The sequence below is a fragment of the Eptesicus fuscus genome, chromosome 4 (assembly GCF_027574615.1).
Source record: "Eptesicus fuscus isolate TK198812 chromosome 4, DD_ASM_mEF_20220401, whole genome shotgun sequence".
Classification (NCBI taxonomy): Eukaryota; Metazoa; Chordata; class Mammalia; order Chiroptera; family Vespertilionidae; genus Eptesicus; species Eptesicus fuscus.
The window spans coordinates 33,426,040-33,445,106 of NC_072476.1; the positions used below are offsets into that span (position 1 = coordinate 33,426,040).

The 19,067-nt window shown below is 48.9% G+C and overlaps 1 protein-coding gene across 1 annotated transcript; it reads right to left on the reverse strand.

Annotated features, from left to right (window-relative positions):
* Positions 1–652: 652 nt before the first annotated feature.
* Positions 653–11,321, reverse strand: PILRA (paired immunoglobin like type 2 receptor alpha). The gene is made up of 7 exons (XM_054714270.1): positions 11,026–11,321; positions 10,343–10,732; positions 7,280–7,489; positions 2,714–2,777; positions 1,708–1,757; positions 1,450–1,481; positions 653–1,040 (listed from the first exon to the last, which is right to left on the reverse strand). Exons 1-7 carry the CDS (start codon positions 11,075–11,077, stop codon positions 912–914), a joined length of 927 nt encoding a protein of 308 aa, XP_054570245.1. The 5' UTR covers positions 11,078–11,321; the 3' UTR covers positions 653–911.
* Positions 11,322–19,067: the final 7,746 nt, after the last annotated feature.

Consider the following 19,067-nt stretch of genomic DNA (forward strand, 5'->3'; position numbering starts at 1 on the left):
TTAGACTGGGGGGCAGACCTTGGGTTCCAGGCTGCCTACCAGTGTTTGGTAATTTATTGTTTTCAGACCCGAGGCAGTCCCTGAACTGGAGGAGGGGTCTTGGGCGTGAGCTATCTATTGTAGTTCATTTTTGGAAAGAAGGACAGAAGTTGAAGGTGACATCAATTTTTTTCTTAGATGCATTCAGGCAAATCCTACAGGTACTTTTATTTTTGTGGGCAAGGGAACAAGGTGAAGAGGGAACTGGAGCAGATGGCTATTGTTCTTAGGTTCTTCGACCCCTGTGGCTTCTGAATCATCTGTGTTTGACATCTTAGTCCTGGGAGAAGGACATCGAGAAGAGGAGTAAGTTCAAATCCTGGCTCGCCATTTGCTAGCTGTGTGGCCTTGGGAAAAGCACTGTAACTGTTCTGGTTCTTCATTTCATGTCTCAAATGAGTACATCCTATGCCATATAGGGTTGCTTATGTTTAAATGAGATGATGCATGTAAAGGCTTAACTGATGTCAGTTATTATTGTAAGGGAAGTAGAGTGGTTAGGCTGGAGGGCAGACTTTGGGTTACAGGCTGCCTAACAGCGTTCAGGGACTTGCAGTCACTGAACAGAAGCACTAGAGGAGGGATCTTGGGCATGAGCTATGTATTGTAGTTTATTTTTGGCAAGAAGGACAGAAGCTGAAATCAATTTTTTTCTTAGACGCATGCAGGCTAATCCTGCAGGTACTTTTATTTTTGTCAGCAAGGGAACGAGGCGAAGAGGGAACTGGAGCAGATGGCTATTTTTCTTAGGTCCTTGGTGGCCTTCGACCCCAGCTGGCTTCTGAGTCATCTGTGTCTGGCTGGGATTATCATGGGAAGTGGTGATCCCTCTGTGCAGCTTACTTAATGAGGTCATCATTCAGTCACACTCCTTAGGTCTTTAAGATAGAGTATAGGGTCTCTTCCTGGGGGCTCTCATGGAGAAGGTGGCTAGGAGGTGCTGACGGTGAGGGTGAGGTCAAATTGGAGAGGGTAAGGGAGGCATAGAGGATGCCATCAACCTGTGTGAGAACAGAAAGAGAAGGGGGTTAGAAGTGGAGGGGGAGCTGACCTCATCTTACATCAGTGATTTCATACCTGAGTTCCCTGCTGATACCACAGTCCCTCTGTTCTTTCCACCCCTTCTTCTCCAAGCTTCTCTTTTTTAAAAAAATATTTTTAAATTGATTTTTTACAGAGAGGAAGAGAGAGGGATAGCGAGTTAGAAACATCGACGAGAGAGAAACATCGATCAGCTGCCTCCTGCACACCCCCTACTGGGGATGTGACCGCAACCAAGGTACATGCCCTTGACCGGAATCAAACCTGGGACCCTTGAGTCCGCAGGCCGACGCTCTATCCACTGAGCCAAACCGGTTTCGGCTCCAAGCTTCTCTTTAATTTGTTCAGGCTCTAGTATGAACTTCTTACCTTTGGGTCCGGCTTGGAGTTTCTATGTAGTCCTAGAAAAAAAAAATGTGCCAGGATCAGAGCATGGCAGCCAAGGTAGAGAAATGGGCAGAGGGCTCAGTAGTGAGGTCATCTGCTAGGTCAGGACCAGGGTCCGTGGGAGGGATGGGTGAGGCATGGGAAAGAGGAAAACACTGAAGGGCACGTGTGGGGAGAGAGTGTGTAAGGAAGAAGGAAGGGCCAAGGTGGGGAGTGGGGAGTGATGGTGGCAGAACTGACCTTTATGCCCCATGTTCTCGTTCTTCTCCTCAGTGTTATGGAAGGACCCCCTGCATGGGAAGGAAAGGGTGGGGAATGTGTTAGAGGCTGGGCAGAAAGGAGTCAAAACCTGCATCAGGCTGGTTCTCTTGAGGGCTCTGCGACCTGCTTGGATCTACTCAGAAGGTGTAGGCCATGGTTTGAGGCTCTCAGAAAGAGGCCGCCTGGACGAGCTTTGAGAGGCAGTTTGTGGTGTAGCCAAGGAAGGGCCCCTGAGTGCCACCTGAAGGACTGTTCTAGGGAACCGCTGTTGTAGGAAGGGGCACAGGAGGAGATGGGACCTGAGTAAGGCAGCTGGCAAAAGTCAGGGAGGGAGAGAAAGGTGGGAGGGGTTTAGGGAAGGGAAAGTGTAGAAATGTGAGGAAGGATGGAGAAAAGGAAACTGGTGGGAGGGTGCGGAGGACCAGTGCTCAGGGCAGGAAGGGGATCCCAGCACAGAGGAGAGGAGGCCAGGCTGGGAGCTGAGGGGGAAGGTGCTCTGAGAAAAGGCAGACGGTAGAGGTGATGGGGGCAGATGATTCTGTGGCCACTATGGGCGCCTCACCCGGGGAAAAGGCAGATTGGACAATGAGCAAGAAAGAGGAAAAAATGTGGAACAGGAAGATGTGGGAAGGATGATGTTCAAGGTGGAAAGAAAACAGGGTGAACAGAAGGAGAAGCTGAGAAATGGCCATGAAAGGAGGAGAAAGGGTTTCTAAGAAAGGGAAAAGGGAGACATTCTGGGAAAGAATTACAGAAACTGCTGGAACCCCTAGGTCCTCTGTTCTTGATTTTTTTGGCTTGTTTGCTTTTTAGGAGCCAGAACCGCAGGAAATGTAGAGCCTAACCTGTTGGGGACATATGAGGATGTGGATGTTAATGTGAAAGCGGAGGATGAGAGCAGCTGTGAAAGACTCCCTCACACTGTTCTCATAAGGACACCTCCTGTTTCCCAAACCAGCACCCCCATTGGAGGGCAAGCACTCACCTGTCTGGGGCTCTTGCTTTCTTTCCACCTTGAACATCATCCTTCTCACATTTAGTCTGCAGACCTGTAGAGGAACCAACAGCAGGTCAGTGTGCCATCCATGAACAGCATCTCTCCTGCCTTTTCTGCTCCATCCTACTCTGAGACCGTCCTTGGATAAACCAGGGCAGCAGAGCAGCTCTGCTGAAACCCAAGTTGGAAGGGCCTAGGACTCAGAGTGGCACCAGCTGGCATCCTGAGGCTGCCCACACCTCTCCTGCTTTTGTCCTCAACACCAAATCAGGAGAGCAGCTCTTCTCTGCACCCTGTGCCCCCTTCATCCCGCCCTCTCTCCCTAACTTTCCCTCTGCTTCCTTCCACTTTCCTTGGACTCCCTGCAATCCCTCAACCTTCTCCTTCCACTGCTGAGCCTGGCCCACCTTTCCTCCCCTCCCCCATCTTGTCACAGGCACCATCGCTCCTCCTGCTGTGACAAACCAGCCTCTTATGCTTTCCTTGGAGTGGTGGCTGTTTCTCTCTCCACCTCTGAACCTCAGGGCTGGAATCTGTTTACTCTCTTCCACCGAGGACTCTCTTGTTCTTCCCCACATCCCTGCACCCCCTCCCTCCATCTCCTTCTCAAGTCTCTACAGCATTTCCCAAGCATTTGGCCCTGGTTCACACACATACTCTCCATCACTGCCCACTTCCTGTGAGGTCTCGTCATCCACAGGGACAATCCTCTCAGGCACTGACTGGACTCACCCATCCCCCAACTCCAGTGACCTCCACTCCATTCCACCATACCCTGGACATTATTTTTTTTAATCACTGGGAATGAAAACTCTGAAATATTAAATGCTAGTATTATTTTTATGCTGTAGCTCTCTTTCCTCCCAGCTCTCTTTTGTCATCACCCTCCCCTCCCCCCCAACACACCTGTGCTTTGACCTCCCTGAACTCTTGTCCCCTGATAATCCACTTTCTTTCAGGTTATCCAGGCTGACTCAGAGTCCTCCACTCTCCACTTGTGCCCTTTCACCAGCTTCTTAACCTCCTGATTCCCCTGTCGGGCCACACTGAGCTGACAAATCGCCAGTCCTGCATGTGTCTATGGCAGTGGTTCTCAACCTTTCTAATGCCGTGACCCTTTAATACAGTTCCTCATGTTGTGGTGACCCCCAACCATAAAATTATTTTCATTGCTACTTCATAACTGTAATTTTGCTACTGTTAATGAATCGTAATGTAAATATCTGTGTTTTCTGATAGTCTTAGGCTCTACAGCAGGGTCGCCTAAGACCATAGGAAAACACAGATATTTACATTACGATTCATAACAGTGGCAAAATTACAGTTATGAAGTAGCAATGAAAATAATTTTATGGTTGGGGGTCACCACAACATGAGGAACTGTATTAAAGGGTCACGGCATTAGAAAGGTTGAGAACCACTGGTCTATGGCATGGAATGTTGCTTGCTTACCCAATATCCATTCACCTCCTCTTACTCAGTTACAGAACCTTGATTTTATTTGGAGTGGCAGTGTGCTCCTCTACAGATAGGTGTGGGGCATATTATTAAATTCTGGCCAATAAGATATAGGGAAAATATGGGTAGGACTTCCAAGGAGGCTCCTGGACTATATCACATTTTTTCTTCATCTCTGACCCTATCCTTACTGTCAGGAGGACAGATAACTGGGGTAGAGTCTTTTGTCCTTTCCTTCTTCCGTTTCCCATTTAGATTCAGAAATAATGGCTGGAATCTTTGCAGCCACCTTGGGCCATGAGGCAGCCCTCAGGATAGAATCCTGTATCCAGGACAGTTAACAGAAAGGTAGGAACCTGAGTGCCTAAGGACTGGTTTCCTGTGCTGTCTGCCTCCAGTTCCTTTTATTTATTTATTTTTTAAAAAATATGATTTTATTTATTTCATAGAGAGAGGGAGAGGAAGAGGGAGATAGAAACATCAGTGATGAGAGAGAATCATTGATCGGCTGCCTTCTGCACGCCCCCCACTGGGGACCGAGCCCACAACCCGGGCATATGCCCTGACCAGGAATTGAACCATGACCTCCTGGCTCATAGGTCGAAGCTCAACCGCTTAGCCACGCCAGCGGGGATTTTTTTATATGAGAGGAAAAAAATCTCTCTCGTATCTAAACCACGGTTACTAGTGGCCTCTGGAGCTAGCAGGTGAACACAACTCCTAACCAATGAGTCTTAAAGGTTTCTAAACTGCATGGCTGAATACTGGTGGGGAAAAACACAAGCATGTGCAATGATGCTTTCACAGGTTTATGGCTTCATGCCTGAATCAAATCCTTAAACACTATCTTCCACTTCCTCAGTGACTGTCTTACATTTTCTCTTCATCTCTGACCTTCATCCTCACTGTCAGGAGTAACCACTGTGGTATTTTCATTGCAGAATTTTAAAAAATCCCTATTTTTATGCAGTTGAATTTATCAATATTTTTGTTTAGTACTTTTTGGTTTTATATCATACTTAGGGAGGTCATCTCCACTCCATGCTTCCAGCACTTTGTATTGAATTACTCATTTTCCCCCATTGATTACCTTTTAATTTACTAAATTCTTGCATATATTTGGGCCTATTTTTATCCTGCCTATATTTTGAGTTTTTTTATTTTCTTCCATTACTTTATCTTTTATCTGTTTGTGTATTAAGTGCTAGTATTGCAGCTACTCTAAAAATGCATTATGTTTTATTGTCATGACAACCCTGGGGTAATTACTAATATTATCCCCATTTTACTGACGAGTAAGTTGAAGCACAGAGTAATAGTACCACTGTGCCAGAGTTGACCCAGCCAGGATTGATTGCAGGCAGTCAGATTTTATGCTCTTCACCTTTGTGCTTTAATATCTAAGAGGACAGCCTGGCCAGTGTGGCTCAGTGGTGGCTGTTTCTCTCTCCTAGACCCTGATCTCCCTTTGTCTCCCGAGACTCTGAGGTCGATCTATGAACCAGGATGCCATGGTTCAATTCCTGGTAAGGGTTGTGAGCTCCATCCCCAGTGTGGGGTGTGCAGGAGGCAGCCAATCAATGATTCTCTCTCATCATTGATGCTTCTCTCTCCCTCTTCCTTCCTCTCTGAAATCAATAAAAATATAACTAAGAGGGCAAATCTTATTGCAAATTTTTAAAACGTAATTTAAAATCAATTTTGGACGCTGTTGGGGCATAAATAATTAATTCCTGTAACCTTGCCCTCTCTTTGAGCTGTAAATGCAAACATCCAAATTTCTGATGGACATCTCTACTCACCTGCCCACACGGGTATCTCAAATATAACATATCCCAAATTAGAGGAATCATTTTTCTCCCTCAAATAAGGCTTTTGACTTGCTATGGTCCCTAATTCACTTGGTGGTTTCATTACAGCCTCACTCACCCAAGTTGCAAACATGGGACTTCTTCCTGCTTCCTTGCTGCTACATCAACCCAGTCATCAAGTCTTACTGGCTCCCTCTTACCCTTTTCCAGAATCTGACTCTCTCCACAGACCTATGTATCTGCAAGGTGAAGTGTGTAGTTGCCTCTTGGCTGCTTCATGTTGCCTCTGGAATCTTGGATGCGATTTATGAGGTCTTCTTTTCCATAGCACTGAGCTATACACTTAAATATGGTTAAAATGGTAAATTTTATAGTGTGTGTCTTTTGCCACAATAAATTTTTTGGTGCCTCCTCCATAGCACTGAATTACTTTTGGTTCCCAGAATGGTTTCCTGTGCTTGGAAGAACAGTGATCTCTATACCACCCTCACCACTTCCCTGGCTAATTCTTCTTTATTCTTTGAGACTTTTTTGCAGATGTTACTTCTTCTGGAAAGTCCTCCCTGGTTCCTCTCCTTCTTCCCAATCTATCATAGTTCTTTCCAAGTGAGGCAATTAGCCCTTGAAGTACCTCCTGCTCCCTCTGAGTTCCTTGAAAGCAAGGACTCTGCTTTATTTACTTACTAGAGGCCTGGTGCACAAAATTCGTGCATGGTAGGGTCCCTAGGCCTGGCGGGTGAACAGGGCCGATCAGGGCCTTCCTTCATTCTGCACCACACCCTGGTGGTCAGCATATGCCATAGTGAGTGATCGAACTCCCAGTCTCCTGGTCAAACTCCCGAGGGGACACTTTGCATATTAGCCTTTTATATATATAGATAGCTCCAGTCACAAGCCAGGTCCTGGAAAAGGGGCACCCCATTAATGTTTGCTGAGCTAAGCCAACTTTCTGTCCCGTCTGCTCTCTCCTTACTTTTCTCAGGGCAGATCCTCCTCTCCCCATGAACAAAAAGGTGAGGACTAATGATAAATTATTAAGTCAAGAACCAAGAACTGGAAAAATGATGAGATTTGTGGAGAGGGGTTTGTCTGGAGTGGTGGTTCTCAAACGTGATTACTCACAGACACCACTTGAGGAGAATGTTAATGCCACTTGAAGTCCAGACCTCACCCCAGTAAGATTTTGCAATTTTAACAGGCTCCTGTGTTCATTCTGATGCAGGTGGGTTCAGAGAAACATCTGGTTGGGAAGATTGGAGAGAGAGTGGGGTCTTTGACCACTTACCTTTGCTTCTCCTCCACCTGAGGTAGATTATCAATCCCAAAATTGCGATTATGAGCACGGCACCCGCCAGTGCCACCCCAACTATCGCTCCTAGAGTCAGGGGCCTAGACCCTGATCTCTCTTTGTTCCCCGAGACACTGAGGCCATCTGTGGTGGTGCTGGTGCTGGTGGTGGTGCTGGTGGTGGGGTCCGTGGTGGGTTTCTCGGTGGCTGAGAAGACATGAGAAACAAGCAAATTCTTCCTTAGAGGATTGGAGGTATCTGGGTGAAGCTGTCACATCCTGTTCCCTAGGTTGGGGAACACTGGGGGTGGGGAGCAACCCTCTGAAGCTCTCACACAAGGAGGGGAGTAACAAGGTGAAGTGCTGAAGGCTTGTCACATACATCATTCAGTTCAAATCCTGAATCTACCACCGATCATTGGTGTGACCCAGAACCTCATTTCATCACCTACAAATAGGGATAACTAGATCACAGGATTTAAAAAAAAATTTATCGTGGCAAAAGACACACAACATAAAATTTACCATTTTAACCATATTTACGTGTGCAGTTCAGTGGCAGTAAGTAATTCACATCATTGTGCAGCTCTCACCATCAGCAGCTCCAGATCTTTGTCATCTTCCCAAACTGAAAACCTCCCCATTAAACAACTTCCCATTACCCTCACCCCAGCCCTGGCACCCACCATTCTACTGTCTGTGTCTATGAATTGGCTGCTCTAGATGCCTCATATAAGTAGAATCGAAGAGTATTTGTCTTTTGCAGGATTGTTTTAATAAGTGAGAAAACATCTGTAAAGCACCTAGTACATACTGGAAATATGTTTTTATTTATTTATTTAAAATATATTTTATTGATTTTTTACAGAGAGGAAGGGAGAGGGATAGAGAGTTAGAAACATCGATGAGAGAGAAACACCGATCAGCTGCCTCTTGCACACCCCCTACTGGGGATGTGCCCGCAACCAAGGTACATGCCCTTGACCAGAATCAAACCTGGGACCTTTCAGTCCGCAGGCCGATGCTCTATCCACTGAGCCAAACCGGTTTCGGCTGGAAATATGTTTTTAAAGCTACATTAATATATATTGAACTTTAGCTTCTACCCACAGATTGTACCTTTGTAGATGTTTAATGTACCATTAAAAAACTGATATAGTACTAAGCCACAGAAAAAAGTCTAACTCTAATAAAATCTTTAGGTTAGCATGGATCAAACTCTCTGTCTACTCTTGTTAGAAATTAATACAGGAGATATGGAGAAGGTGCAGGAAGAATAAAACCAAGTCTGTTTGTGTAATTCAGGTTGTGAGCCATTTTATAAATTATCTAAAACCAGCTCTGTGTTCAAGACAGGGCAGTGGGTTTACCCAGGCTGGGAGGAGTGATTCATCACTGACCTAGTTAAAGTTGCCAGCACAAGTGATTATGAAAGTAAATCGAGCCCACCCAGGTGTGGCTCGGCAGTTGAGCATTGACCCAGGAACCAAGCGGTCACCAGTTCGATTCCTGGTCGGGGCATATGCCCGGGTTGCAGGCTCCATCCCCAGTGTGGGGCGTGCAGGAGGCAGCCAATCAATGATTCTCTCTCATTATTGATATTTCCATTTCTCTCTCCCTCTCCCTTCCTCTCTGAAATCAATAAAAATATATTAAAAAAAAAAAAGTAAATTGGCTTACCATGCACCCCTTTATGCTGGGGCCTGGGAGAGAGCGCCTCCCCCACTAACCTGGAGACAGATAAGCCACACCTTCTCACCTTCGAGTTCCCCCACCCCAGGGAGTAATATAGGAAGATCTATTAATAAAGCACACCCCATAGTAGGTTAATATAGGTCAAGACAACAAGATGATCAAGTCAGTAGGCGAGACTGAGTGGCTAATGGCTAAGAGAGGAGGCTCTGGGGTTAAACTGGGTTCAAATTCCCACCTGCACCATGAAGGTGACTTTGTGTAGGTGTAAGCCTCAGTTTCCCCGTCTGGAACAGGAAGATGAAAGCGTTCCTACTATAACTGCGAGGTCGTGGTGCAGGGTAACTAGGGCGATGCATACCAAAGTACTGAGCTGGGGCAAGGGCACAGTAAGCGGGAGCTGCCTTGTTGCTGATGCAGAGGGGCCTCTGACGACCAGGACAGAGGGAGAAGGGCAACACAGGGCTTTGTGTGGTGGGAGGGAGGACTTAGGGGGATGCTGTGAGAAACAAAAAGGGAATGAAGATGGGAAGAGGGAGATGGGGAAGGAAAGAGATGGAACTGGGGAGGGAGCACTGAGGGCCATGTTCTGGGGAGCAGAGTGAGAAAAGGAGGCAGAGAAATTGGGACAATAGGTTTTGGGGTGTTACCAGGGGTGGAGGGGGGAGGGGTGGGAATTCCTTGGGCCGCTGTTGGGTCCCTCCTGTGTGTGTCAGGCTGAGCTCAGGGCTGAGGGGAGACACAGACCCGGGGCTAGCTGGGGCTCCACCTACAGACACAGGACAAAGGAAAGGCAGGCCACATCCCGTAAAAGTCAGGTCCAGCTGAAACCGGTTTGGCTCAGTGGATAGAGCGTCGGCCTGCGGACTCAAGGGTCCCAGGTTCGATTCCGGTCAAGGGCATGTGCCTTGGTTGCGGGCACATCCCCAGTAGGGGGAGTGCAGGAGGCGGCTGATCGATGTTTCTCTCTCATCGATGTTTCTAGCTCTCTATCCCTCTCTCTTCCTCTCTGTGAAAAATCAATAAAATATATTTAAAAAAAAAAGTCAGGTCCACCCGGAGGACATGGGGTGAAGGCAGGAGGCAGGGCTGCAGCCCCAACTTGGAGCAAGAAGGGAGGGTAACCGGGGAGCCCGGAAGGTGCTGAAGCCTGGGGATGGGGTTGGGGCTGGATCTGGAGGGGGCCGTGAAGGGGTGGGCAAGGAAGGCAGCCCAAGTTTGGGGGAGAATACGGTGAAGAAGGTCAAGGTGGCAGAGGCCTGGGAGGCAGGCAGGGGCAGGGAGAGGAGTCTGAGAGAAAGGTCAGGAAGAGAGGCGCCTGGACAGTCCTGGGGGACGGGGGCACCGGGGGCCGGGGCAGCGGACTCACCTCCGGTGATGGTGAGTTTGGTCCCATTGATGGACTGCCACATCTTCACACCGTCCTTCCGTGTGGTCAACCGGACTCGGCAGAAGTACTCACTTTCATCCTCTCTCCGCAGGTTAGAGATCCGGAGGGAGCCATTTGTCTGGCCCTTTGTCCAGTTCAGGGAGAGGCGGCTTTTAAAATCCTTATGGGTGAACGGCGGGGTTGTGTTGTAGATGAACTTTCCATGGAAGTGTTTCCATCTCCAGTATATACGCACGTTGGGATCCGTGGCCAACTCCCAGGAGTGACAGAAGGAGAAGGGGATGTTGATGGAGCCACCCTCAGGGGCTGAGAGGCGCTCTGGTTGGTAGACTCCATGATCAGGGTTTAAAATGCACTCTGCTGAGCCACCTGGAGGAGGGAGGGACAGGGAGGGAAGCCACTTGGAGGGGCCAAGAAGATAACCCCGGCCCAGCTGGCACCCTCGCCTATGGGCGGAAGTGTGACAGCTACTAGGACTGGCCCTCTGGCTGGGTGTCCCCCTCTCCAGGGGGGTAGAAAGGAGGGTGAGGGACGTGGGGGACCCAGCACTGTGGGACCAGCCCAGCCCACTGCTCGTTGCAGGTGGGAAGCCTGGCTGGCCACAGCCCCTCCCTGGGCTCCCCTGGGGCCCTGGTCAGAGCCAGGGCGTCCTGGCCACTCACCAGCCTGCAGCGATGCTGCCAGCAGCAGGGGCAGCAGCAGGGGCAGACCCATCGCCTTGCTGTCCTCGGGCGGGCGGGCGGCGGGTGAGAAAAGCAGCAGAGCCTCAGTGGAGGGGAGGCTGTGTGGGGGGCTGCCTCAGGCTGGTCTGACCACGGGAGGGGCAGCACCAGGCTCCTCCGAGGACTGCAGGGTGGGAGCCCGCCCCCAACATGCCTGCCCCAGGATGAGCAGCACTTCCTTTTACAACCGGCTTCTTCTTTCCTGATATTGCAGAAGAGCTTCCCCTGTGGTCAGGGACCAAGAGCCATGATATGGCCCCAGGCCCCATCTCATGCTGACGGGTGTGGTCCTGACCGTGGCCGCCTGGGCCTCGCCCCTCCCACCTCAGCTCCCCGTCTCTGCCAGGGGCTTCCTCACCTCCTTAGGAGTCAGCCCCCGCTCTGTCTCTCCTCGCTCTGCTTTTCTCTGCCTCTCTGGTGCCTCTCAGCCTGTTTCTCTCACTGCAGGGGAAGGGGCGGCAGCAGCACCAGCTCAGGCTCCTTCAGGAGAGGAAAGGCAGCAGGAGTCTGTCCAGCCACAGCCCCTGGAAAAGGAGGAGGGAGGCGCTGGTGGAGATGCCCTCCCCCCCAGCCCAGCCCCACCCCAGGTGCAGCCAGCTGGCTCTTGGGCCCTCGCCCTCCCCTGCAGTTCACGGGCAGAAAGAAGACCCACAGGCCCCAGCCTGTTCCCTCTGCAGCTCACACCCTCGCTGGGATTGAGAGGTGAGTGTGTCTGACACTTCCCTCTCCCCAGAGAGTGGGCTTCCTGGCGGCCATGCCTTTACCCACAGAACTCGTGTGGATCTGCAGGGCCCTGACTTCACCCCTTCAGGTATGAGACCACCAAGGCTCAGAGAGGGTGTGCCCAGTCCGTGACTCTCAAGTGATGGGTCCAGGACTGGAACCCCCCTCTTGCTGAATCCACAGAGCCTTCTGGATGCTTCTACCTGGTTGCACCACAGAGTCTCTAGGCCTCAGCACCAGAGTGCAGAGCTCTGAGGGCTGAGCCGCAGGAGGCTGTGTTTTTATAATGCTCCTCAGATGATCCCACCCACCGCTGTGGGAGCCCTGGCTAATCCAGAGTCTTCCCTGGACAGCGGGGGTCAAGGCTCAGAGCAGTAATGGGTCACCCCAGTGAAGTCCCTGGGACCATCCCTACTGGAGGGCACTGCCAGCCTGAGGCTGGTGGTGAACTGGACCTTTGGTGACTCACAGGGGGCTCTGCCCATTGCCTCCCCAGGATGAGCTTGGCATCACTCACTGAGTAGACTGTGGGAGTGGATGGACATGACTGCATCACAGGAAGTGACCTTGGACTTTTGGAGATGGAAGCAGCAGACCAACTTCCTTTTAAATCAGTTTCTTCCCCAATCCTAACAGGCTTCTTCTACATTTCTCCCACAGCCAGCCAGGCAGCCCTCTCTGTCTGCTTTTCATACCCCTCCTGCTAGGCCTGAGAGAGAGGTTTCAAATTTTCATGGAGGCCTCTTATCTGACTCAGCCACAAAACATCCATTGCCTCATTTCAGCTTTACAACATTCTGTGGGGGGTGTATTGTAATCTCCATTTTACCCACAGGGAAGTTGAGGCACAGAGCTTAATGTCATTCAGTCCTCTGGGCTGTGAAAGATGCTCAGGTGACCTGGCCAGCGTGGCTCAGTGTTTGAGCATCAGCCTATAAACCAGGAGGTTTCGGTTTGATTGCCAGTGAGGGCACATGCCCGGGTTGTGGGCTCCATCCCCAGTGTGGGGCATGCAGGAGGCAGCCGATCAACGATTCTCTCTCATCACTGATGTTTCTCTCTCTCTCTCCCTCTCCTTTTCTCTCTGAATTCAATAAAAAAATATTTTTTAAATTAAAAAAATAAAATCTCAAATTAAAGCTTGAGCTAAATATTTGAATAGATATTTTGTCAAAGCAGATATATGAGTAACTAATAAGCATGAGAAGATGTGTAATATCATTAGTCATTGGGAAATGCAAGTGACCACCACAATGAGGTGTCATTAAACATCTGTTAAATGACTAAAATTAAAAGGCGGGCCGAAACCGGGTTGGCTCAGTGGATAGAGCGTCGGCCTGTGGACTCAAGGGTCCCAGGTTCGATTCCGGTCAAGGGCATGTACCTTGGTTGCGGGCACATCCCCAGTAGGGGGTGTGCAAGAGGCAGCTGATTGATGTTTCTCTCTCATCGATGTTTCTAACTCACTATCCCTCTCTCTTCCTCTCTGTAAAAAATCAATAAAATATATTTTAAAAAATAAAAAATAAAAATAAAATAAATAAATAAATAAATAAACAAAAGGCGGACCAGACTACCTGTCAGCAAGGATGTGGAGCAACTGGAACTCTCAGACACCACAGGGGAATGTGAAATGGCACAATCACGTTGGCCGTTCCGTAAAAGTTAAGCACACACCGGATATGTGCCCTAGTCATACCGCTCACAGGTATCCCAGTGCTGACCAGCCAGGCCAGCATCACCTGGGAACTTGTGAGACACGCTAATTCTCAGGTCCCACCTTGACCGCTGAAGTTGAGAACCACTAGGAGTTTGACTGAGGGCTTGCCTTGTGTGTTCCTTTATAAACAGCAATTCTGTGAGATGCAGGAATTGTATTCTCACCTTACAGAGAAAGAAACGGAGACGCCAGGAGTTTACCGCCCTCCAATTTCCTCTCTTCCTCTGGCGTTTGAACCACCCTCAGGTCTATGTGCCTTGTGAGCCGGATGCTTAGCCAAATGCTTGCTCCCAGACCCCTCCCAGTTTACCTCCCTCCCCTCTCCTCTCCTCTCCTCTCCTCTCCTCTCCTCCCCTCTCCTCCCCTCCCCTCCCCTCCCCTCCCCTCCCCTCCCCTCCCCTCCCCTCTCCTTCCCTCCCCTCCCCTCTCCTCTCCTCCACAGCCTTTCGCAGGGAAAGTTGTTCATCTGCGCTTCATTCAGCTGCTGCTCACCAAGGTCTGGGGAAGCAAAGGAGGAGGGATGGGGTCCCTGAGGTGGGGCAGGCCAGGGGAGCCATGGCTCAGTGACACGCCTTCTCTGAAGGACAGGAAAGGAGGAGAGGCCAGGGGGACAGTCTTGGTCCCTGGCCTTCCCCACAGACTGTGTGCCTCTGCTGACGTCACCCTCTTTGCTTCCTCCTGTTCCATCCGGGCAGGGGACACGGAGAGGGCTCATCCTGGCCCTGGGTGGGCGCAAGCCTGCGTGAGCCTCCAGGAATTAGTGTCCAGCCGGGAAGGGAGGACTCGCCGTGTGACACAAGTAGAGGGAGGCCCAGACCCCAAGTTAGAGCTGAAACAGGCAAGGATGACCCTCCCACTTTCTGGGTGCTGGGAGCTTTGCAATTGTTTCAAAGATGTTTTCTTATTTGCTAAATCCTTTTTAATGTTTCTTTTATTTTTTTAAATTTATGTTTGAAAGTATTAAAGATGTCCTCTTTGGTTTTTTTCCCCCATTGACCCCCTCCTCCCCACACCCGCCCCTCCCTAGCCTTTGCCACATTACTGTCTGTGTCTATGGGTTATGCATATATGCATATAAATTCCCCGGTTAATCTCTCCTCCCAACCCCCACCTCCATCTTCCCTCTGAAACTCATCAGTCTGTTCATGGTTCTATGTCTCTGGATCTATTTTCTTCATCAGTTTATTTTATTCATTAGATTCCACACATGAGTGAGATCATGTGATACTTATATTTCTCCTACCAGCAATACATTAAAGAGATCATACCCCATGACCAAGTGGGATTTATTCTGGGGATGCAAGGCTGGTACAATATTCACAAATCAACAAATGTGATACATCACATAAACAAATTGGAAGACAAAAATCACATGATATATCAATTGATATAGAAAAAACATTTGACAAAATCTGACACCCTTTTTTGATAAAAACGCTCAGCAAAGTGGGAATAGGGAGATCATACCTCAACCTAATAAAGGCCATATATGACAAACCTACAGCCAACATCATACTCAATGGGCAAAAATGAAAACCATTTCCCCTGAGAACAAAAATGTTCGCTGTATTCTTGTGGTTTTCTTTGTTGTTTTTAAAAAATATATTTTTATTGATTTCAGAGAGGAAGGGAGAGGGAGAGAGAGAGAGAGAGAAACATCAATGATGAGAGAGAATCATTGATGGCTTCCTCCTGCATGCCCCACACTGGGGATTGAGCCCGCAACCCAGGTATGTGACCTGACCAGGAATTGAACCGTGACCTCTGGGTTCAAAGGTCGATGCTCAACCAGCTGGGCTATTTGCTATATACTTTAAAAAATTTTTTTTAAAAATATATATTTTATTGATTTTTTTACAGAGAGGAAGGGAGAGGGATAGAGAGTTAGAAACATTAATCAGCTGCCTCCTGCACAGTCCACAGGCCGCCACTCTATCCACTGAGCCAAACCGGTTTCGGCTATTTGCTATATTCTTGATGCTCTGACATCCAGGGCCTCACTGACCAGGAAGAGATTGCTCCTCCCAGAGCTACCCAATTCTCAGACTAAGCAATGGACTTGCCCAGGAGCATGCCTTTCATATGCAAACCAGAGCTCTGACTTCCATCCACCTCCTCTAACTGGCTCTTGGGCTCCTGGAGGCTAATATTCGGCTACTTTAGTCACCCATGGCCAACCAGATACCAGACAACGGGGGACAGCCCCAATCCCCGGAGCCTGCAGAAACTATTCAAACCAGCCACTCCTAACCCTGCTCACCCTGCCTGCCTTCCCCTTCTCACCGAAACACGACAAAGCCTGCTGTCCATGTTTCCCCCAGGCTCCCTCTGCCTCCTGACGGACCCTGGAGCCTGGCCCCGCCTCTTGTTTTTAGGGATCTGTGAGTATAAACATCTTTCCCTGTGACAGTCTTTTTTATGTTTGTGCGTCTTACCATAACATGATTAAAACAAATCTAGGGTGTATTTTTAAATAGCACAACTCTCCCAGCAGCCTCAGGAGCTAGGCAGGGTCTGTTAATGGTCCTCATTTTACACAGGAGGGAACTGAGGTCCTGAGTGAAATTAGGAATCTCAACTGAGGTCCCACGGCCAGTAATTGTCTGCTGTGCTGCTGGGGCTGAGCCCAGAGCTCACGTTCTCCACTACTTCCCCAGCAGGGACCAGAGTCATCTGGGCCGTCAAACAGCCCAGGGTTCTTCTATCCGTGCTGCCTTCCTGCTGCCCCGGGAAGGCGTTTGAGGCCCGACTGGGGTACGGCTCATGCAGTTTTGGGTCCTTGTCACCTGGCACAGCGTGTGGGGCAGTCAGTGTGGACCAACGTGATGGGAGGAATGGAGAGGTCTTTAAAGGGTGGGTGTCAGGCAATAAGGATCCATGCAGCTTTCCAGGCAGCAGGCAGTGCTTTCCGATTACCTCATTCTGTCCTCACGCTCTCCCTCTGAGGGAGATAGTTATTGTCTCCACTTTACAGATGAGAAACCGGCTAGGGAAGGCAAGTCATTTGCTCCAGCTGCCTGGCTCCAGAGCCTGCCATCTGTGGTTTCTGCCTCTGTCATATTCACGTTTCATTTGTCATGTGACTGAGACTTTCTCCCATTTCAGCCTCCTTCTCATGCCTGCATTTCAGCTCTAGTTCAGTCTGACAAATGCGGATTGAGCTTCTAGGAGGTGAGATCAGGGGCTGAGAACCAGCAAGCAAAGGGTGACTCCTGGCTTTGCTGAGCGTCCAGACTGGGAGAAGAGAAGGGGACTCACTAAGAAGGGAACGGGAAATCGCTCTCCCTCCCCCCCAGAGCAGTGCTGTGCTGGTCAGTATGCAACAAACAGCTTTCCAGAAAGAAGTGCTGACTTGTGGCATTTGCCAATGTCCATGGTGTAGAAACTTCCACAGTACCGGTTTAACTCCTCCATGGACTGAATGTTTGTGTCTCTCCCCCGCCCCCTACTCCCACCCCTAAATTCATGTGTTGAAGCTTTAACCCCCAGTGTGGCTATATTTGGAGATGGCATCCCTAAGGAAATAATTAAGGTTAAATGAAGTGGCGGGGGGGGGGGGGGGGGGGGGGGGCGGGGGGAGGGGCGGGGCGGGTGCTGGCTGATCCAATAGGAATAGGTCCTCATATGAAGTGACACCAGAATGCCCCTGATCCAATAGAATTAGGGTTCTCATAAAAAACTACTTTCAGCCGAAACCAGTTTGGCTCAGTGGATAGAGCGTCTGCAGACTGAAAGGTCCCAGGTTCAATTCCGGTCAAGGGCATGTACCTGGGTTGCAGGCACATCCCCAGTAGGGGGTGTGCAAGAGGCAGCTGGTTGATGTTTCTCTTTCATCGATGTTTCTAGCTCTCTCTCACTCTCCCTTCCTCTCTGTAAAAAATCAATAAAAATATATTTTAAAAAAAAGAAAGAAAGAAACTACTTTCACCCTTTCTCTGTTTGAGGACAAACCATGTGAGCACATTGCTACTACCCTCAAGCCAAGGAAAGAGGCCTCAGAATGAAACCTCCCCTGTGGCCCTCTGACCTTGGACTTCCCATCCTTAAGTACTGTGAGAACATAAGCCACCCATTTGCGGTATTGTTACGAAAGCCAAAACAGACTAATGTAACTACCAGTGTGAAGTCATTGAATGCAGAGCTGGGAAGAAATGCACAGTAGTCACTATATAGTATTCCCACCATGCAGCTGTAATAGCATAATTAACCTCAAGTGCATAGTTAATACTAAAATATGATAAAGTAAGTAGGAAGTGACGAGCTTCCTTCATTTTTGATAAAATTTATCTGTAATTTTTTTAAAAATATATTTTATTGATTTTTTACAGAGAACAAGGGAGAGGGATAGAGAGTTAGAAACATCAACGAGAGAGAAACATCCATCAGCTGCCTCCTGCACACCCCCTACTGGGGATGTGCCCGCAACCAAGGTACATGCCCTTGACTGGAATCAAACCTGGGACCTTTCAGTCCGAAGGCCGACGCTCTATCCACGGAGCCAAACCGGTTTCGGCTTATCTGTAATTTTATATTTCATTTTTCTTTAACTATTTTAAAGTGTACAGTTCACTGGCATTAAGTAATTTCACATGGTCATGTGCATATTATTTAATTTAATAATGGCTCTGTTCGACAACAGGCTCACCATAGTCTTCTATGTCAATAAGGGCATACCCCCCAGAGCTTTATGGCAATTGGGTCCAGGCCCCTTGGGGCAGGCTGCGGGGAAAAGCACTCTGTGGGGTCAGAAGGGTGTTAGTGATGAGACCCCTCATTACAGGTTAGGAATGCACTGGTATTGAGTTGTATGAGCTATTTTTTAAAAAATATATTTTTTTTATTGACTTCTAAGAGAGGAAGGGAGAGGGAGAGAGATAGAAACATCAATGATGAGAGAAAATGATTTTATCAGCTGCATCCTGCACTCCCCCCACTGGGGATCAAGCCCACAACCCCGGCATGTGCTCTGATCAGGAATTGAACCATGACCTCCTGGTTCATGGGACACTCAACCGCTGAGCCACACCGGCCAGGTTGTCTAAGTAAGTTCTTTATACATTGTGGATATTGATATAATTTATCTGTAATTTTATATTTCATTTTTCTTTTTGGGTGGGAGGCACGCAATGCAAGCGCCTTGTTGGGGCTGCTGTTTGCAAAGACCTCCCATACAGTTGATTGCCTTTTTGTTTTGATGGTGATTTTTTGTGCTGTGCATAAACTTTTTAGTTTAATACAGTTCCATCCATTTATTTTTGCCTTTACTTCCCTTGCCTTTAGTATTCTTTGATGGATGATTGGATAAGGAATATGTTATATTGAGGATAAACCATGTGAGCACAATATATATATATAAAAGCCTAAGTGACCGAATGACTGAATGACTGGTCGACCCGTCACTATGATGTGCACTGACCACCAGGGGGCAGACGCTCAATGCAGGAGCTGCCCCCTGGTGTTCAGTGCGCTCCCACAGCCAACCTCCCATGGCCGGCCAACCTCCTGCAGTCTCTCCCCCTTTTCCCCCTAGCTGCCCCCA

Excerpts from the sequence above, each read along its gene's own strand:
- PILRA (XM_054714270.1), bottom strand. The coding sequence starts at position 11,077 with ATGGGTCTGCCCCTGCTGCTGCCCCTGCTGCTGGCAGCATCGCTGCAG. Across the intron at positions 1,482-1,707 it reads CGAGAACATGGGGCATAAAG|GACTACATAGAAACTCCAAG; the intron begins GTCAGTTCTGCC and ends TTTTTTTTCTAG. Across the intron at positions 1,041-1,449 it reads ACTCCAAGCCGGACCCAAAG|GTTGATGGCATCCTCTATGC; the intron begins GTAAGAAGTTCA and ends GTTCTCACACAG.